The sequence below is a fragment of the Lactuca sativa genome, chromosome 8 (assembly GCF_002870075.4).
Source record: "Lactuca sativa cultivar Salinas chromosome 8, Lsat_Salinas_v11, whole genome shotgun sequence".
In the NCBI taxonomy this organism is placed as follows: Eukaryota; Viridiplantae; Streptophyta; class Magnoliopsida; order Asterales; family Asteraceae; genus Lactuca; species Lactuca sativa.
The window spans coordinates 39,076,513-39,099,276 of NC_056630.2; the positions used below are offsets into that span (position 1 = coordinate 39,076,513).

At 35.2% G+C, this 22,764-nt stretch overlaps 1 protein-coding gene across 1 annotated transcript; it reads left to right on the plus strand.

Annotated features, from left to right (window-relative positions):
• Positions 1 to 11,479: 11,479 nt before the first annotated feature.
• On the plus strand, positions 11,480 to 12,853 carry LOC111914235 (NEP1-interacting protein 2). Its single transcript, XM_023910007.3, has 5 exons — positions 11,480 to 11,808; positions 11,909 to 12,093; positions 12,175 to 12,246; positions 12,377 to 12,481; positions 12,645 to 12,853. The coding sequence occupies exons 1-5, from the start codon at positions 11,637 to 11,639 to the stop codon at positions 12,765 to 12,767; spliced, it is 657 nt and encodes a 218-aa protein (XP_023765775.1). The 5' UTR covers positions 11,480 to 11,636; the 3' UTR covers positions 12,768 to 12,853.
• The last annotated feature ends 9,911 nt before the right edge of the window (positions 12,854 to 22,764 follow it).

Here is a 22,764-nt window from a genome sequence, read left to right on the forward strand (position 1 = left end):
TCAGAGTATGTCAATAAACATCCAAATACATCAGAGTTATATAAAATGCGGAACAATGTGGTGTGTGTAATACAGTCATTCTAACCTCTTCCCTTTTGAAATCGAGTTACCTGAAACATAAACTGAAAACCGTAAACACAAAGCTTAGTGAGTTCCCTAAGATACTACATACCATACATATCAAACATATAATGGGCCCCGCCCGTCATTGAGCCCCGCTCGGTAAACAAATCTATCAATCATCAGGCCCCGCCTGACATCAGGTCCCGCTCGGTATACATATAAACACATAATCATACAATATATGCAATATCACAAATATAAATAGCATACAAGATAGTCATCGGGCCCGGCTCGGTAAACATATAAAGCATATCACAGGTAATAGTTACGCTGACAACTAGCATCCTAAACATAACAACCATTGGCCGCCATTGGTGCCTTCGATCCACTACACACAGTGAGGAAACTCACCTCTAACTGTTGAAATTAGGGGTGAACATGGTGCGGTTCGGTGCAGTTTTTGGCCAAAACCGAACCGAAAACCGCAACTTGGTTTTTGAAATTTAGAAACCGCACCGTTCGGTTTTTATGCGGTTCGTTTTTTTTTTTTTTTTTTTTTTTTTTTTTTTTTTTTTTTGCGGTTTTGTTAGTTTTTTTTGTTTTCATTTTGCCTTTTTACTAAAACTCAAGTAACTCAACGAGTTACTTTGACTCAGATGAGGAGTGCTAATTATTTATTGGAGATGAACCGATACCACCACCTCTTGGTTTGAAATCAAATTACATAACCATTCATCAAACATGTTTCTAATGGTTGAACATAATACGAATTTAATATAATATTTGTTTCACATGCACATGCAATAATATTATAAATATCACTGACTGTAAGTTTAAAAATATAGAATCATCATCTGATAGATAAGATAGATATTTATATTTATAGAAATTTTAATTGTCATAAGTTCTTGGTTCTTACAAATATCAACACTTTATATATATATATATATATATATATATATATATATATATATATATATGCGGTGCGGTTCGGTTTTTTGCGGTTTTTGCGAGACTAGAAACCGCACCGCATCGTGTATTTTCGGTTTTTGCAAAACTAAAAACCGCACCATCGGTTTTCATTTCGGTTTCGGTTTATGCGGTTTTTTTGGTTTGCGGTTCGGTTTTTGCTCACCCCTAGCTGGAATCTCTCAAATAAATCTTTGTCCGCTGGTCTGGAAAATCCCCGCGCTAACATCATCAAATAATCTCCAATTAATAACTGGATCTCGAGCCTTATTCAAGAATCTAAGCTACTTGACTAATTTCCAGGGTAAAAGACCATTTACCCTTTTCCTTACTTGACCCAAAACCAAGGCCCAACCCAACTACTCAAAAGGCCCAAATTTCTTAAATGGCATCACAAGGCCCAACTTCCAAATTGGGCCCAAAAACCACTATGGACCTAATCCCAAGAAAGTTCATAGTCTATCCATGACCCAAAGTTAGAAGTCCAATGGCCCAACAAGGTTCAAATCCTAAAAGCCCAAAATATGGCCCAAACCTGAGGAAGTCAAACTGAAAGTCAATCTGCTGAGTACGCGGGGCGTACTCAGCTCGTATGCTTAACGTACTCCTTCCGAGGCCAGTACGCGCATCGTACCAACTAGGTACGCCCAACGTACTACCCAGACCACCAATCCACTCCATTAAGCACTTAATCAGTTGAGAACTCTAACCAAATTCTCAGATCTGATCCTAAAGGACGAATTGACTTAATGGGAACCAACACTCCAAAAGAAGCTTAATAAGGCTCTTAACACTTGCATGGACCAATATCTTTCATAAAGTTCGCATTTTTATGAACAAGGGACCTCCATGGAGCTAAGATATAACATCCATGGCTTCTCGAGTAGATTAAAAGCTCAAATTTAGCTCAAAAGACCCAAAATGCATAAACATGGTCCCAAACTAGATCTAGCATAATGAACCATCCAGTAGAGAACTTTATACCTCAAATGTCTTGCAAAGATGATGATGAATCTAGATCTACAAGCTACTCCAAAGCAACCACCAAGAGTTCTTCTTTTTCTTTCACTAAAACACCACTAAATCTCACTTTCAAGCTCAAAACTCACAAGAGGCACTTAGGGTTTCATTTTTAGGGTATAGGGTGATGGAGGCTACTTAATAATATGTCCAAAGGTGGTTTAAGTTGTTTAAATAGGGTGCAAACCCTAAAAATTAGGGTTAGCCCAATCCTTGCGTACACCTAGCGTAATCCCACGTACGACCAGCGTACGTGGGTGAACTCACGATCGTTTGAGCCTAGTACGCTTAGTGTACTCTCTGTATGCCCAGCGTACTCGGCTTTGCCCCAAATCCTTGTTAACTTCAAATGGCCATAACTTATTCGTTTTAATTCTGAATCCGACGATCCTTATATCCACAGAAAGGTAATGAGAAGCTCTACACTTCAATTAACTTTTCCGAACTAAAATCCAAAATTCATAAAAGTCCCGAACTGCCACTTTACCGATATAGTCTTAGACTCCAAAACACAAACCAAACTCCCCGATCATCTAATCTACATTATCCACACTCAAAGGGGACTAAGTCTCTTTCCCAAAGGCCCCAAGCCTTATGATAATTGGTTATCGGGTCACGACCCTGAATTATGAAACGATTCGAAACAAGGTGTTCATACTTGCTGAACAACGTAAGTAATGTTTAGTCTATTAAATGTCAGATATTCGTAAAGCTCCTGCAATGTGACATCCCCAAATTCACAGTCATTTTAAAATTTTTATTTATGCTTATTAAAAATGAGAGTATCAATTTTAAAGAAATATGTTGTGGAATTTGTTCCCAGAAAACATGATAAATATATTATCAAAGCAATTTCCGAAGAAATGTATTTTGTTTATATTAAAACTTTGGGATGTCATTTTCAATACAAAAACACAAGCATAAACAGACCTTACATTCATTTACACTAATGATTTACATCCCCTTTAATCTCTCAATGTAATGTGTCCTCGTATCAATACTTGTGATACAAATAAACTAAGTGGGTCAGGTTGCGAAACCTGGTGAGTACATAGAGATTTCAATCCCATAATGTTATATATATATATATATATATATATATGTTTTAGAGCTCACAATATATACAATTTCACCTCATATAAGTAAATTTACCCCACCCGTCAATCCTCACAATGACATGATCTATACTCTCGGATCTAAAATTAACCTCTTTAGTTAATCCATACTCCCAGATCAGGTATGTCTAATCCATGCTCTCAAATAAATAACTATGACCATTCCATACTCTCGGACTAGGGACAATTGACTATGTCTAATCCATGCTCCCGGATTAATGACAAATAACTATGTCCTCTCCATACTCTTGGACTACACCGAGCGTAGCCTCGGAGTATGCTGCACGTACTCAGTATGCTGCACGTACGAGGTGCTACACTGCACATATGATGAGGCAGGTGTCAGCTTCGCATGCGAGGCCATGGGGAGAAAGCAAGGGCCGAGATGGTGCCACGTGGCACTCTTCGCATCAGCCTATACATAACTTCTAAATTTTGTAACTTTCGCATACGAGCTCCGTCTTTGACGTTCTTTATATTCACGCGTAGGTACGACGAAATCTACAACTTTCGTTTAGACTCTGTCGGCTAATTTTAAATTTATTTTTAAAGTTATATTTTAATAGGCTTAAACAAATAAAATCCGTTAAAATTTCATTACTTTGTCATCTGATATCCGTTTTCGTCTGTCTTTATATATTTGGGCTCCTATTAACGAGATCTTTGATTCTTGTTTAGATTGTATCGACTAAAAATCGATCGATCTAAAATTCGAATTCCGGACTGTGCACTGTTATGCTAAATCTTAAAAAAATCATAACTTCCTTATACGAAATCAGATTTGTAGTGAAGCTGACGTGACGATAAGTTGACATCACTTTTTAAGTGGGTTGAATCTGACCACTCCTCATAACCTTATCAAATACACTATTATGTTTTGGGTCATGAATGACCGATGATTATTGGCTGTTGGTCGAATGGGTTGAGACCATGGGCTTAATGTCGTGGGTCGACCCATCGGTGTTTTGGAGTGCTGTCCAAGATACGCGTTATATGGAAAGTTTCCTAATTCTTTGTTTAGGAATTGTAATCCAATATGAATTCTAGATCTATATATGTATGCGTTGATCATGTATAGAGGTAGGTCAATTGTTAGAGTTTTTGTGATACTGAATTGCTCTGATACCAATTAAAGAATTAGTTTGGTTATCAATTGATCGGGAGCAAGAGGTTGTGGCTCTGATACCAATTAAAGAATTATATCAACCAAACTAACACTTTGATTGTATTAGAGAAATACAGTATCACAAAAACTCTAACAATTGACCTACCTCTATACATGATCAACGCATACATATATAGATCTAGAATTCATATTGGATTACAATTCCTAAACAAAGAATTAGGAACTTCTTATGCAAAACTGTTGCTTTTCCTCCAAGTATTTAATACCCCAATTATTTATTAATTGTTTCCTCGATCAAGAACACGTTTTGAAGAAAACAATTGTTTTCTTGTGGTCCAATTAAAGAAAAAGCATTTGGTCCTATTGGTCGTCGTTTCCATTTTCTTAATTGGAATCATTATTTTATTGCACATCTGTTGAAGAAGGTGTGTGGTTTGTTGTTGATTATTCATGGCAGGAGACGGAGCGAATCTGCCCGTGAAGGAGGCACACTCGATCTCGTTTCAATTTCCGCAGCTGACGCCATTAAATTACACGATATGGAACATGCGTATGAAAGTTTTACTCGGCATTCACGGCGTGTGGGACGTGGTTGATCCGGGTTCAACGGATGCAAAGAGAAACAATATCGTGATGGGATTATTGTTTCAATCAATACCGGAAGATTTAATCTTGCAAATCGGGAATCTTGCCACTGCTAAGGAGATGTGGGATGCAATCAAATCTCGGAACATTGGTGCGGATCGAGTGAAGGAAGCACGTTTGCAAACATTGACTTCGGAATTCGAAAGTTTGAAGATGAAAGATACGAGCACTATTGACGATTTCTCTTCAAAACTATCGGGACTTGCGACCGTTTCAGCGACACTTGGAGGAACAATCTCACAAGAGAAGTTGGTGAAGAAATTTCTTACGAGTCTTCCTAGTCGATTCATTCACATCGTAGCAGCACTCGGGCAAGTTTTGGATTTAAAAACCATTACTTTTGAAGATGTAGTTGGGCGGCTGAAAGCTTACGAGGAACGGACTAAAGAAATCGGCAAAGCATCCGATTCCGGTGAAAAGCTACTTTATGCCAAGACCGATAACTCAAATCGAAACCAAGACTCAAGCCGTGGGAGAGGACGTGGTGTATACCGTGGGGGACGAGGCCGAGGACGTGGCCGTGGTCGAGATAACACCCAAAACCACGATCAAAGGGACTCATCAAAGAATCGTGATGATCAAAGACGAAAAGGCAAAAATCATGAACAAAGAGACCTATCAAATATTCAGTGTTACCGGTGTGATAAGTTTGGACACTTTGTTTCGCGATGCCCGGAACGTAACAGGAAACATGAAGCAAATCTCAACGATGCCCGAGAGGAGGTCGATCACGAAGAAGGAACATTTTTTATGATGCAAGAGGAGACAATCTTCCTAAATGAAGACAAATACATTCCACCCAAAGTAGAGGCAAATCAAGAAGACGACGATATGTGGTACCTCGACAATGGGGCAAGTAATCACATGACCGGGAAGTACTCATATTTTTCGGAGTTGAATAAACGGATAACCGGAAGAGTAAGATTTGGAGATGGCTCGTGTGTTCGAATTGAAGGAAAAGGATCAATTTTGTTCGAAGGAAAAAACGATGAGCAAAAAGTTATGAAAGATATCTACTATATTCCCTCTCTTCGTAGCAATGTCATAAGTCTTGGCCAAACGACACTATCCGGTTGTGACATTAGAATGCATGGTGATTACTTGACAATGAAAGATCGAAATGGAAGGTTGCTAATGAAGGTTCCACGTAGTGAAAATCGTCTTTATAAAACACGACTTAAAGTTGGAAAACCCCAATATTTGCAAGCAAAGATCGATGACGAGTCTTGGTTATGGCATGCACGACTAGGCCATATCAACTTTGGTGCGGTGAATATGATGCACAAGTTGACTAATGGAGTTCCAATTTTGAAACATCAAGAAGAAGTTTGTGAAATTTGTGTGATAAGCAAACAAAACAAACACACATTCCCGAAGAAAACCAATTATAAGTCTAAAAATATTCTCGAGATGTTACATGGAGATATTTGCGGGCCTATTGATCCTCCACGATGGCCGGTAACGTTTATATTTTAGTGCTAATTGACGATTTTTCTAGATACATGTGGTCTTTTTTGTTAAAACACAAAAACGACGCGGCAGATGTAATTAAAAAATTCAAAAAGTCCATTGAACATAGGACCGGGAAGGCTATAAAGACGTTCCACACAGATAGAGGGGGAGAGTTTACTTCAAACGATTTTAATCATTTTTGGAGCGAAGAAGGTGTTGCAAGAATGTTAACGGCTCCGTACTCACCCCAACAAAACGGCATAGTAGAACGACGAAACCGGACGCTAATCGAGATGACACGTTGTCTTATGAAAGCAAAAGAAGTTCCAAATCAGTTTTGGGGAGAAGCCGTTCGACATGCAACCTATATTATAAATCGTACCCCTACGAGAGCGTTAGTAGGAGTCACGCCTTACGAAAAACTCTATGGTCAAAAACCGAATCTTGAAGATCTAAAGGTGTTCGGATGCGTTGCGTATGAAAGGATTGTTTCGAAACATCTAAAGAAACTTGACGATAGATCGAGACCATTGGTTTATTTCGGAACGGAACCGGGTTCGGGAGGTGCTCGTTTATTTAACCCATATGAAAATAAAATTATTATAAGCAGCAATGTAACTTATGATGAAAAGTTGTCATGGCAATGGAAAAAGGAAATTGAAAAAGGTACGAGAACAATAGCAGCGGAAAAGGAAAATGATTCTGGAACATTCAAAATTGCTTGGGCCACTTTGATAAATCAGCCACATAATGGGACTCACCAGCCCAATACCAATGCCACCCCATCTCCGCAACATTTAAATGAAAGCCCATCAGTAGCGCCGAGCCCAGCAGCCCCGAGCCCAACAGTGGACAGCGCAATCTCGATAGAACCTGATACGGACAGCAGCGACCACGAGTCCGACGGCAATAACGAGTTCGAGAATAACCCGGTACGTCGTTCTAATCGTGTTTCCGTTCTGCCAGTTCACCTCAATGATTATGAGCTTAACATGAATGAATTAATGTTATCGTTTGACGAGGAACCAAGTACTTTAAAAGAAGCCATTGTGAAACCCGAATGGCTTAAGGCAATGAAAGACGAGATCGAGTCAATTGAAAGGAATAAAACTTGGGAGTTGGTGTCTCTTCCCAAGAATGTTAAACCCATCGGATTAAAGTGGGTATATAAAATCAAAAGAAATGCGGACGGATCTATTTCTAGGTACAAAGCGTGACTCGTAGCAAAAGGCTATGTACAAGAACACGGGATTGATTTTGATGAAGTTTTCGCACCAGTAGCCCGACTCGAGACGATTCGTTTATTGATCGCTCTCGCGGCCGGGAAGGGATGGAAAATTTATCACTTGGATGTAAAGACGGCCTTCTTGCATGGTGAATTAAAAGAAGAAGTGTACGTACAACAACCCGAAGGTTTTGAGAAAAAAGGAGAAGAAGAAAAAGTTTACAAGTTAGCGAAAGCGTTATATGGCCTAAGACAAGCACCAAGGGCGTGGAACATTAAACTTGATGGCATCTTACGAGGAATGGGTTTTAAACGATGTTTGCAAGAAACGGCGGTTTATAAAAAGGCTTCAAAAGGAGAATATATCATTGTGGCAGTGTACGTAGATGACTTATTCATAACGGGAACGTGTCATGAAATAACAAGCCAATTCAAAAACATGATGTCGTCAAAGTTTGAAATGTCAGATCTTGGCTTGTTGACTTATTACTTGGGCATTGAGGTTTCTCAAGAAAAGGGTTGTGTTACTATAAAGTAAGAGGGATATGCAATGAAAATTTTAAAAGAAGCCGGGATGGAAGAATGCAATGCCACTCAATGTCCAATGGAACCGGGACTAAAATTATCAAAAGCCGAGAATGAACCAGAAGTTGAAGCCACTAATTACAGAAGGATAGTTGGATGCTTACGCTACCTCCTTCACACTCGTCCAGATTTATCTTACTCGGTCGGGGTAGTAAGTCGTTATATGCAAAGTCCAAGAGAATCTCATGCGCGCGCGATCAAGCAAATTCTTCGTTACCTTCGTGGTACAATTTCGCTTGGAATTAAATATGAAAAGTGTGACGAGTTGAAACTTTTGGGTTATAGTGATAGTAGTCATAATGTAGACATGGATGATGGTCGGAGTACTACTGGTCACATTTTCTTTCTTGGTAAATCCCCTATTACGTGGTGCTCGCAAAAGCAAGAAACCGTTGCTTTATCTTTGTGTGAAGCCGAGTTCATGGCAGCTACTTCAGCAGCATGCCAAGCAATTTGGCTAAGGGAGTTGCTCGCGGAGGTGACCGGATTAGAGAAACAAAAGGTGTTGATTCGTATAGACAACAAGTCGGCGATCGCGTTGTCTAAAAATCCGGTGTTTCACGGGAGGAGCAAACATATTCACACTCGTTTCCACTTCATTCGGGAGCATGTGGAAAACGAGCAAGTAGAAGTCGAACACGTGGCGGGAAAAGAACAAGTAGCGGATCCCCTAACAAAAGCCTTAGCGCGAGTAAGGTTCGGTGAAATGAGATCGTTACTCGGTGTGTGCGAGTTGCCGTCTCAACCATTCAGGGGGTGATTGTTGGTCGAATGGGTTGAGACCATGGGCTTAATGTCGTGGGTCGACCCATCGGTGTTTTGGAGTGCTGTCCAAGATACGCGTTATATGGAAAGTTTCCTAATTCTTTGTTTAGGAATTGTAATCCAATATGAATTCTAGATCTATATATGTATGCGTTGATCATGTATAGAGGTAGGTCAATTGTTAGAGTTTTTGTGATACTGAATTTCTCTAATACAATCAAAGTGTTAGTTTGGTTGATATAATTCTTTAATTGGTATAGAGCCACAACCTCTTGCTCCCGATCAATTGATAACCAAACTAATTCTTTATTGGCCCGTTCTTTGAACTACAAACTTGGTGGGTGAATAAACCATTTTGTTTTGTATTGAATTTTAAGAAGTTAATATTAAGGTTGATTTGTAGAGTTTTAACCATTCTTTCTATTTTAAAGTTGGATATTTCATACCATGTTATGACACTTACTAAGCAATATATAACAGTTATTCAAAAAATTTACAACAAAAACGGTGATAATAAGACTTTCAACACGATCTAGTGAATTGTTTCGATGTTGATATTCATCAAAGGATGCTGGAAACTCTTCTTTCAAAACAAAAGACTATTATATAAATAGTCCTTAATCCGTAAGTTTTTCAAAAAGTGCAAGTTCAATTTTTAATTATTTTTTTTCTCGATGAAGATGTACTTGTGGTTTCAATTTCTTGTATTTTTTGGATCCATATAAAATCATTTTTATGTCCTTTACATTCCATTGTTTTGTTGAATTGCATCTCCAAAATACTTCAATTTTATAGGTGTAGAAAAACATTAAAACATTCCATCATTTAGAAAGACAAAAGATGTATCAATACAACGAGATATCTTGGAGTAACAAAAAAAGAAGTCTCATAAAAGATTCCTTTTCTCTTATTCCATTGAGAACTCAAAATTTATATATATTTTTTGAATAAAACTCCCTACAAAGTATTATCAACTTTTTTATATAACTTAGAATCACAAACTACAAGCATAACTTAGTATTCTAACAAATCGCATCGAATGGTATAGTTTGTAGTTTTAGGTTTCATGAAAAGTTAATGACATTTGGTTGAAGGTGGTCTTCGTAGCATGAAGAGGAGTCTCGTAGTGAGAGATGCATTTTTATCACCTATCCACAAAAGTCTTTTGGATACTTGTTCTACGGACCTAGTGAAAACGTGATTTTCGTAGCATGAAGAGGAGTTTTTCGCAAGAGAGAGCTCATATGCAAAGAAGACAGTGAGAGTATAATTGATCTTGAAGATATTCAAGAGTCAAACGATAAAGGAACCTCGAACACTAGCGTTCAACTTGAGGAAAAAATTCATGTTGAACCAGTTGACGAGTCATTACCTCTTAGACGTTCCAATAGAGTTAGAATGACACCAGAGTTTTATGATTTCCATATTACTACAGATGATGATACGTTTATCTGTGATAATACACTGATAAATTTAGATGAGCCTTCTAACTACAAGGAAGTCATGGTGGGCTCTAAGTCTTTCAAGTGGAAAGAGACAATGGACAACAAGATCAAGTCCATATATGACAATCAAGTTTGGAATTTGGTTGACAATGTACCAGGTCGTAAGACACTTGAATGCAAATTATTTTTTAAATTTATCATTATATCAATTCCTTTTGGTTCATAAAAACTTAAAATTGGACTCGAACTCTTTGTATATCTCTATCCATGCTCCCCCCCCCCCCCCCCCCCCCCCCCCCCCCCCCCTTAAATTTAATTTGTTTTCTCTTCATAAAGTATTTATTTCTTTTTCCATTACTCTCAAACTTAGGATACAAAAATACAATATACTGTCCGTTTATCGTATTTTTTTTTCTTTGCCCTTTTCTTTTATTTGGGTGAGAGTGGGTTTAGTTTGGATGATGTACCTTTAATTCAATATTATATAAATTAAAGTAAAACAAAGAAAAAAATATAAAATATAATAGTAAAGTGTATCAGAGTAACTTCATATTGAAATTGAAACTATACATATCATCTTCATCAGGATTAAACTTAGGGACTAAACCTACTGACTTATTCTAAAACACGGAAGACCATTTATGTAATTTTGCTCAAATGAAATGAAGAACAAGTTACCGCTAAGATATACACAACAAATATTCACAAAACTTACAGCATAAAGTGACAGACAAATGGAGACTTTCAAACTTGTTTTTCACGTCGACATCTTCATATGCAAAAAAAAAAAAAAACTTTAAATATGTGGGGCCACAAAAATTAAGTTCCAAATTCAATGTTTAGTTCAAATATAATAGTATATAACCTTTTGAGAACAAGATCGTCTTTTGCCAAAATCTCAAAAAGTTGGGCTATTTGGTTATATAAATATTTTTGGAATGTGGTAATTTTGGTGATTATCCATCTACTCATCCTTTGTTATATAAAGATTTTATTCTCCGAAATTTGGAAAACACAGGGTTTGAATAAAGTAGTTCCCAAAATTCTGAGAATATTCAACTTTGACCATAAGTCCATAACGTGAAGTTTCTTGCTTTCTTGCTTTCTTCCTTCCAACTTCCAAGACATATCCCATTCTTTTTTTTTTCCATATAAACACAAAAATTCAATTTCAAGCAATCATTTTACGATCAAAATTCAAAACCCTTTTACAGAAATTAATAGCTATGATCATCATCACGTGGTTGCCCTCCATCAAACTCACCATAGTTTCTTCTTCGTTGTTAAAAACTCCGTTAATTCATTATGGTGACAAGATGAAAGAGCTTTTCACCTCCATGTTTTCTCTAATTTTCTTCCATGCACTCCTTCTCATCTTCGTCTTCCACTTTGGTGTAGGTCAGTGATCAGTCTCCATAATATAGATACACTTCTGTAATGATAGTGGTTTTAATTACATTTTTAACCCTATTGTCGATCATATGCTTTGTGAGTGTAGCTGGAGGTATAATTGGAGCAGTTGTAGGCGCATTGATCGGGTTTAAGGACAAAACGAACCTCTTACAAGATGTGATCATGGGTGCAACATCAGGGGCAGCTTTGTCACAGAAAATTACTACGGCTACCTTTCAACAGCTTTTGTATTCTGATCATGATGATGAACATGGCTGCTTTCTTCACCTGGTAAATTTTGCCTTTTTTTTATTTTTTTTAAACCTTTTTACAAAAACATTTCAATCAGTAATTATAATATTATCGATGTAGGTTGATATTGTAGCAAGTGCTTTGGAATCAAAACTTCTTCGAGATGAAGATCATATATTCCTAATTAACAAGGTATGCAGTCAATGATTGAAATCAATGGAAGAAAGAAAATTAAATATCTAAGATACGTGAATATGGATGCATTTAAGGCATACATTCAATCATTGACTATTTGAAATTCAATTTGGTGTGGTGTGACCAGGTTGCAAGTTGTGAGAAACTCATTAAGCTTCCAAAGATTGAAATAACAAAAGATGACGTCTTTGATGCTTTTGGAAATACAACTTGTTGCTCAATTTGCCTTCAAGTAAGTTGCATTGATTTAAATAAGATTAAGGTCAATTTTGTTAATTAGTTGATCATCAATGTATCCTGTGTTTGATAAGGTGTATATATATATATTGTAATCTTTTTTAATAATGAATCTTGCATGTTAATAACAAAATGGCATTTAATCTTGATTGAAACAGGATTTTGAGGTTGCGGATGCAGCTGGAATGTTTCCACAGTGTGAGCACAAGTTTCATCCGGAATGCATATCACAATGGCTTCTTAACCACAATACATGCCCAGTATGTAGAAGAAGCATATAATCACTACGTAGAAACATGATACATTCAAATTTATTCTTTTGTAATTATTTGAATTTGAATTAATATATCATATATTCTTTCTTAAATACTTGTGTTTGGTTCAATTAAGACGCAGCGTGTGGGTACATTTATATATACTCAGAAGCATTAAATTTAACAACTGCATCACGAGTGGATAAATAATCACTTTGCAAAACAATAACTACATACCAAAAGGCTTATAGCATAGTGTTATCATGGTGTAACAAAAATGTGTCCTTTTCTCTAAATGGTAGAGATTTCAACTCTAATGGTGGATAAAATATCTAGCTTTATGAATAAAATTAGTGGGTGTCTAGTCAGCCGTTCTAAATAAAAATAAAGAAATTACATTTTGATAAGTTAAAAAAATAAAATAAAAAGAAAGAAACTACATTTGATAAATTAAAAAAAAGTAAATAAATAGGTTGAGGTAGTTTAACAAATGATGTGGAATAGCGTGGCGTCTTGGACATGGCGATATGCAATTGAAAGAAACCACGCCATGATATTTGAGTTTTTGTTTTGGTAAAGGTGACGTGCCTTATCTTCTTTTTAGCTTTTATATACTTGATAGATTTCCTTCCTTCGTGTGTTTGCTTGTACAACCCATAAAAGCTGACTCAAAGAACTTGTAGGTATACACTAATCAAAGAAACATAAAGAAACGCAAGAAACGGGTACTTATATTTATGTTATTAAAAAACTTATATTTTACGATTCTTACTTTTTAAACCTAAATTTTATATTTATTTAAGAAAAAAACTTTTATAGTTTTTTTAATTTTTTTCAATTTGACTCTTTTAGCAGGTTTACTGGTAATTTTCTAATTTTATAAATATATTTTTTTTCAAAAAATTTCTTAATTTTTTTTTCGAAAAGTTAGTTTGGGGAAACTTTCTTAGGTATCAAGTTTGCATCTTGTCTTGTATATGTTTAAATCTCTTCATAATTAGTTTGTTGTGTTTTTGGTTGCTTTTTGGGTTAATAGATGAGTTAAGTCGTTTTAGAGTTTGTTCTTTCAGGTCTGAGTTTGTTTTGGTGTCCTTAAGCATAAAGGTGCAAGCTTTATAAGAGTTTTGGTATCATGCATGCATTAAGTCAATTATTAAGTCATTTGTAAGCTTAAAAGCTTCATTTAGATATGCATGAATGTAAAGTTGACAAATTTACGTGGTTTTCCAGCTCAAGGAAGTCAGATCTATGTTTTTGGACTATGTCTTTATGGATTAAGTGCTTATTGGTTAATCCCTTGCACTATTAAGCTTATGGATTGAGTTTTAAACCTTTTTGGATAGTCCCAATGGACAAAGTTGGAAACTTTATCCCTATGGACCACATGAGAGGCTAGAAATGAGCTTTGGAGCTCTTGGTATTGGAGAAAATCATCTTCTTTACGACTACTAAGGTTTGAACGAAAATCATCTTCTTAGTCATCACCGAAACAAAGGTAATGGCATACTCGAACAAAAACGGAATCAATTTTTAACTTCTTGCTAACCTTGTGACTTTCCCTGATCCAAGTGTGAGTCGTATGCTTCTAGTAGTATAGGCCTCTACTACTATTCACACCTACTCATACTCGTTCCAAGTATTATCTCGCAGTTTTCCAAGTCACCATTCAAAAGTTTTCATAAAGCAACTTTTCACACCTGAGTGTATTCAAACAAGTACATACAACAATTTCTCCTAGAATCAACTAGGGATTTCACGATTCTATCAAACATATCTTGGATTTCTTAAATTCACATTCTAGAATTCCTTTTACGCATATGCTCGATTTAGCATATCCTAATACTTTTCCTAGGTCGATAGGAATTTTACTTCCAAATTCTTCATACAAATTCTTTCTCGGGTAGTGTCTACTCTGTAAGACACACTATACCAAAATTTATTCTAGAAGTGTGGAGATAAACGATTTCCAACTACCTGCATCATCTTCTATCACATGCAAGTCATTATGCATATTTGTTCATTTCATTATCCTTCCATGACATCGTCATTCCTGTATACTAGTAAGTCTTCTTCTCATGAGCGTATCTTTTAAGTCTACTTCATAGGAGTCTATCTAAGGAAGTCCACATTATAGCTGCATCTCAGCATGTTCTACTAGCTTTAGCTTGGTTCTTTGTCATTCCTGACTACAACATTTCTTCTCATACAATACTATGGGTGTATTGCTTCTTCAACTAAGCATTCTACCTTACTTAGACAAGTAAGTTACTTAGCCTTTTACCATTAAATGAATTAATTCACAATCCTAATCATGTATGTTAAATTCGGATTAACACACAATGGAACTTCCATAAGGATGTGATAGAAGTTAATCGTCACTCAATATTATTAAATACTAAGTCTGAACATCCTGTATAGGGTTACTACTTAAACTACATACTACATCAAAATGTTTAGGCAAATTCTTGGCCTATTAAGTCTGAAAACTTCATTAGCCTTTCCTTTGATCTTCATTTAATTCTTCTAAATCTTGCACAACATCAATTACGATACTGCCGAAGTATTGATCACCATCTTCGGTTCTTCTGATTCTATAAACAATCACTGCTTCAATCTGGACAGCGGTGGAACAACTTCATAGATTGCACCAACACATTTATCTCGCCCAAATGTGTTTCAAACGTACATAATTCTTCCAAAGATGTTATTATTTCATCAAACATACTTTAAATGTACAATACCATTCTATAGGTATTAATACACTATTTACGATGACACTTCATAAATATTATTTTACGATATCCCTTGATCATTTATCTATAAAATTATCGATGTCAACTATCATAAGTCTCTTTATCACTTCGAAAAGTTTCTTAGAATCAAGAATAATTAAAATTTCTTCTTCCAGACCAAGGTCGGCAACAAACCTTAAACTTTCTCAAGTAATAGCAATATAAGCAAGCAACCTAAGGCATGCTATATTCATTTATCATTTAGCACATATTAGAATATAAGACATATCTCCTATAATATTCTAGTGCTTGTGTCCATTTAGGTATTTAACTTAAAATATACTAGATACACGTCGTGTCATCATCTCTTAGCAATCCATGTTTAACTCTAGAAATTTTCAAAATTCCTAGTTCACTTAAACTAATTCTCTAAAAATTTTGAAGTATCTTAATATTTTAGAATACTAGGGTTTATCACTACCCAATACCCCACTTAAATCTTTCCTATGGTTTGTATCCATATACTTACAATGAATCCATTCCAATGAATCCATTCATATATTGAACTTCCAACGGTTTAAGTCTAAATACCAATCCATTGTATTTAGTTCACTTAAACTACTGCTCTGATACCATGATTGAAAGACCCCAAACTTTCATAATAAATACATTGTTATTACTCCAAGCTACTCCAAAACATGATACATGCATATTTATAAACAATATTTTACATTGATAGTTTGATTACAAAAGACTGGATACAAACCGACTAAGTTTTAATATATTACATAACTACCCAAGATATTAAAGCTTTTATACAAACGTAAACCCAAGTACAAAAGTAATATTATAAACTATTCCAAATCTTGCAACAGTATATGACGTTTAGTGAGTTCAATATAGATACAATATAACGTTATGCCATATATATACTCCAATATGGCAGAACCAAAGAGGAACAAGGAACAACAAAGGCATATGTGAATCATACGACAAGCTTTCCATATCAATCGATGATTTGATTCAATAGTATATATTCAATGAGACATAACAATTTCAACTACTTGATATACATCAGTAACACTTCGGCCCAAATGGCACAAAAGACATACAATTTTGGATTATCATTCTGCTAGAATATACAGGCTTTCAGCCCTACATAGCCTTATGCCAATACTAGAAGTGATACGAGTCATGCTCTACATGGCTAAAGGCACAAAGCCAATACCATAAGTGATACGAGACATGCTCTACCTGGCCAAAGACATAAATCTGATACTAGAATAATACGAGACATGCTCTACATGGCCAAAGGCTCAAAGCCAATACCAGAAGTGATACGAGACATGCTCTACATGATCAATGATATAAAAATCAAGATAACACAGGAAGGCACATAGCACATATAACACATAACATACAATTGTTCCTATATATTGAACTCACTGTGAAATAACCGAAGGAATAAATGATAATTTGGGCAGCACTTCGGCTCTAAATATGACTTTCTGTGACGAAACTGGGGATTTTAGTTGAAAACCAGGCCTTATTCGGGCAGAGTTTCGACTTGAAAATATGATTTCCTCGGGAACTTCAGAGCGTCGGGACTTGCTTCGGGTGTCGGGGATGATACCGAGACTTCCCGGGGGGGGGGGGGGAGAGGGTTAAAAGTAGGCTAAAAGAGAGTATAAAGTTAGAGAGGAATGAAAAGTATCAACCATTTCCGAAGGGCTTCGCTTTCTATTTATAGGCTGAATTTCGAGGTTCACGACGTGAATCATGCTTGTTCACGTCGTGAGTTTGATCCCAATCATCCCCTAAGGCTTTCCGTGTGTCTTCTAGGCTTGAGAGGTGTCATTCAAGTAGTTCACGTCGTGAATTTCTATGATTCACGTCGTGAATGCAGTCAGGTCTCGAAGTTTGTGCTCCGAACTTCAAAAATCCATATCTTTCGCATACGAGCTCCATTTTTGATGTTCTTTATATCCACGCATAGGTGAAATTACGTTCTACAACTTTCGTTTAGACTCCGTTGGCTAATTTTGACTTTATTTTTAATATTATATATTTAACGGGCCGAGATAGGAAAAGTTCGTTAAAATTCATAATTTCTTCATCCGACGTCCGTTTTTGTCTGTCTTTTTACCGTTATACTACTATTGACGATACCTTCGATTCTCGTTTAGGTTGCGTCGGCTAAATATCGCTCGATCTTTATTTCGAGTTTTTATCTGTCTACTGCTATTCCAAAACTTAGAAAAATCATAACTTACTCATATGAATTCAGATAATGACGTTCTTTTTATGAAAGGTCTCAGTTTAACGAATACTAAAACTTTCATTTAAATCATATAGGCTAAAAAGTATATTATCAAAAACTCACTTTTTACGTCATATGGCGTCATGCCGGTTCTGTCGCGAAACTTCAATAAGTCATAACTTCTTCGTTTACTCGGATTTCGATGAGGTTTTCGCCTAAATGTTTCTAACGAGATTCTTTACAACTTTTAGTAATATAATTTTACTTATTTTCAGTTTTATATTTTCGTTAGTTTCAATAGTTAACTTTTGATTGGAATCTAATAAGACTTCCAACACATTTTGAATGATTCTAAACATAGTTTTACTTCAATTCTAGTAAAAACTATCTGTTAGAACTCAACGCTCAAATTCATATAATGTTTCATTATATTATTCACTTTTAAAATTTCATAACACGATAACCGAACGTGTATGTTACACTCACCACCCCAACTAACAAGACCAAGAAGAATATGGGACCAAACTAAAGATCTAGCAACTTAACAACATAAATGTGGAGTCTTGGACACTTAACAAAGGTCCAAGAGTGTACTAAGATGATAAATAGGAGCTTGATTTATGGATTTTGGTTCACTACTTCTTCCTTCTTCTTATAAGATCTTCCAAAAGAACCAAAATGAGCTTCCACAATGGAGGAAAAGAATTAGGGTTTCATTAGGGCTTAGGAGGTTGTTGGAGGCTGAAGATGAACAAACCTTAGCCTCATCATTCCTTTAAATAGGTCTCAAACCTCGTAGATTAGGGTTTGGTCCAAAACGTTCGCCATGCCGTAGCCACCTACTGCCATGACGTAGCACCCATTTAAGATGTGCGAGTCCAAACTACTTTGCCACGTCGTGGTGATGCCATCACCAAGTCGTGGCCATCCAGATTTTAAACTTAAACAATTAAAATTCATACCTCGGGATTCAGATATTACATAATAACCGACACAAATAAATGTGCATATAAAATAACAAAACCCATTATAAACGAGGGCATTTGGCCACCATTTTCGGCCGTCACACAACTTGTCACTTTTTCTGATGTAAAACCGATGTTAATATGTAAAGTTTGATTTGCAATGGTGAATCGTTTTTAGTACAATGTCATGGAAACAATCATGTGAATTCATTTATGACCTTTAGTGATGAGAAATATAAAAACTAACACCACCCTATTTTCAAAAACCAACGTCAAAAACTAGTTTTATACTAGTGCGTCCAGGACATATCTGGAATTAATGAATAGTTTATGAGTGTAGATTAAAGGGTGTTTGTGTCGCCGTTGTAAAAAAATGATTTTATAAATTTCTGGGAAATATACGAAATAGGTTAGGGTCTCAAGAGTGTTGAATGTCTATGCTCCTGACGATTGTGCAACAATAAACCAACGTGGAGTACTGGTAAGTAGGATGCTATAAAAACTCTTTTCCTAAAATAGAATGCTATAAAATGTTTTTCATAAAGTTGGATGTTTTTAAAAACAACTGTCATAAATTATAATTATTTTTATAAATTTTAATGTTATAAAAAAAACTAATTAAAGTAGGATGCTATAAAAAACCTTTGGTTGGTGGCAATAGATGCCCAATACAATCTTCGCTTGGTGGTGTACTTTTTGTAGCAAACCACGACATTTGAATATGTTGTTGATCCTCTGTGGTGTACTTCATCCCTCCATGAGCAGTGACTTCTCTTTTTTATGTCTGATGTGTGATCTTTGGCCTCTTATTGTAATAACTTTGTTTATTAGGTCAAAACACAAAAAAGTGGACTCTTCAATGGTTAAATGTTACAGGCATATGTATAAACATTTCTTTGTGTGCTAAATGCCGGTTGAATGCAACACAACAATATACTTTCATTTATTTGTCTAACGTAGCATGTTACTTTCATCTTTGTTTATATTCCCAATTTAAAACTTGTACTCGATTTTAATTTTGAGATTTGTATACTGGTAGCACATTTTGAGTAATGGGTATTCTCATGTAGATTTTTTTTAATGTGGATGATGGAATATAAACATCATGATTGATTAGTGTTTTGATAATGTTTAAAGTAATTATGTTTAATTAAAAATTAAGGGTGACCATGGTTTGGTTTGGTTCGATTTTTCCGCTAAAATCAAAACCGAATCAAAAAGTTCGGTTAGTTATTTTGGAAAAACCAAACCATCATTTTTTTTCGGTTGTATATTTTGTTTTTTTTTTGGTTTTTCAATTAATAAATTATTAGACTCGGCTCATTGGATTTTAAAAGCTCATACTTATTTAATATATACTCTAATATAAATCTCATCCATTTAAACAAAATAGAAATTAATGTAAAATAAAAAAAGATGATGTCTATATATGTGTTCTCATTTATAAATAATCAACGTGGGTTGGATGAGTTAATTATTTTCCTTCATTTTATAGTATCAAAAAAATCTTCATTTTTGAATCTTACAATCCATATGAGTTGTATGTAATTTGAATCTTTTTAGACCTTTAACTCTATAACCTCTCCTATCATATATGTGTTTCACCTACACCATAGAATATTAAATTTTATTATTTTATGGATTACTTTACTAATGGTGTGAAATTTATACATAAAACATGTCATTTTGTGTATTTATGTTCGGTTCAATTTTTTTCGGTTTCTAGATATAGAAAAACCAAACCAAACCTAAAAAATCGGTTTTTCTAATAACAAAAACCAAACAATCGGTTTTTCAAATGGTTCGGTTTTTTACAGTTTCGGCCACTAGTACAGAAGTGGTTTAATAAAGCGGTTTTTTTTTTTTTTTATTTCTTGAGGCGGTTATTCAACCGCTTCAAAAAAATATAGCATTATAAAATAGTGTTGTTTTTTGAGGCGGTTCTACAACCGCCTTAGAAAATGTCATAAACCGCCTCATAAAAATAGCTTCATAAAATAGACTTATTTTTTGATGCTGTCCAAAACCGCCTTATAAAATATAGCTTCATAAAATAGACTTATTTTTTGATGTTGTTATTGAATAGCCTTAGAAATCAAATTGCCTTTTAAAACACAATACGAATGGCAACATAAAATATCATCAATCATTTGTTGATGCTATTAGTCAACAACATTAGAAAATGTTGAACCACCTTATATAGATAAGAAAGATGCCAATCTCACTTGTTATTTCCTTTTCTTATGATTGCTACTTTGGCTTTGTATTCTTCCCTCAAGATGCTTCTGTAAATCAATCTCACTTGATGAACTCACATTACAAATAAGACATATCCACTCCATTTTCTTCTTTAAAACCTCACTTGAACCTGCAATAACTAGTAATGACGGTGGTGGTTTCTTATCTTTTTTTGAATCATTTGGAACACATTTAGATGAGTTCTCAACAGACTCCATGGATTTCATAGAGTTTTCGGTTGTCAAATATGCCACTTTGGCTTGATGTTTCTTTCTTGCAAGATGTTCCAGTAAACCACGCTCAGATATGCACTAATTTTCCCGATCGAACACCTCCTCTCTTCATTGTCAGCATCTCTCTTCCCATCATCATTTCCTTCTTTACTTGTGCTTCCTAAATGTAAATATGCTCCACATCCTCTAATATAATCTTCATGCTGAATCACTTTTCTTATATTTATCGATCCTCCTTGAAAAGTCATAGAAATCCCGATTTAAATAAAAGAAAAACAACACAAAACATGATTATTTCAACTATACTTGATGAAATCGAAAAAAGTCACCAAATTGAATAATGCTCTTTAATTGAATAGTTAATGTGATCAATATTGCGTACCTTCCATAGTCTTTTTTAGGGAAAAAAATACTATAGTTGGAAGAAGTTGATGCAGAAGGTGTAGGACATACTTGATTGCGTTCATTTTGAGACCGAATCCTGGCACCCTGAAATCTACTGCTACAAGGATGGAGATATTTAGGGTTTTGCACTAGGGAGAAGTTTAGTCGAAGTAAAAGAGACGACGATGAATTCTTAGGAGTAAATTCTCATTTATGAAGAAAAAGCAGAGGATTTAGTGGTTTCATTAGATGCGAAATGGAGATAACCAGTAACGTTTAGGAATATGAATGACTAATGAAGCCATAGATTTATGAGGGGTCAGTTGGATTTCAATCAAAAAAATTTCCAGTTGGAGGGAAACCTAGGTTGGAGGGAGATTAGAATTTTTTTGAAGGCGAGAGGAACTTAAGTTTGGGGGGAGATTAGAATTTTTCGACCACCATTGGGGGGAAATCCGCTGAAAATATTAGAAAGCTAAAACGAAAATTTAGAGGGAAAGAGATGATTTGGGGCGGTTTTAGATTTTACTGATGCGATTTGTGTGGAATTTGGTGGTGGCTATGGAGGGTTTTTAGAAAGCTAAAACGAAAATTTTAGAGGGAAAGAGATAAAGATTTAATGATGCTATTATATTAAAAAGAGCATCAAAAAATACTTATTTAATAATGTTTTTACATGAAGTAGCACTAAAAAATCATAGTGTTTTCATTTGATGCGTTTTTCAAAATATAGCATCAAAAGATAAAGATTTAATGATGCTCTTTTATAAAAAAAGCATCAAAAAATCCTTATTTAATGATGCTTTTACATGAAGTAGCACTAAAAAATCTTTTTTTGATGCTATTTGTTGTTAACCGTCTTAACAAAAACTTATGGAAATTTATCTGATGCTTTTTTAAAGCGGTTCGTGTATTATTTAATGCTCTATACATTTAATGAGACGGTTTTTACCATCAACGGCCTCAAAAATAAAGAATGGTTTGCATTATTAAATCACTTGTGTAGTAGTGGGCTTTTCGGTTTTTGGTTTGGTTTCGGTTTTTTTGCATACCCCTATATGTTAAAAACTACTTTTTTGTTTGACTGAGATTATTTTTAAAACAATACAACAATATAAATTTATTTAATCTAAACACCTATTTTAATTTTAACCTAAATAAGAACATAATTTTTTTTAGAGCATCCACAATGGGGAGTTTAGTGGAAGAGTT

Coding starts and splice junctions, on each gene's coding strand:
- LOC111914235 (XM_023910007.3), top strand. CDS start 11,637: ATGATCATCATCACGTGGTTGCCCTCCATCAAACTCACCATAGTTTCT. Junction 12,247..12,376: donor ATATATTCCTAATTAACAAG/GTATGCAGTCAA, acceptor TGGTGTGACCAG/GTTGCAAGTTGTGAGAAACT. Junction 12,482..12,644: donor GTTGCTCAATTTGCCTTCAA/GTAAGTTGCATT, acceptor TGATTGAAACAG/GATTTTGAGGTTGCGGATGC.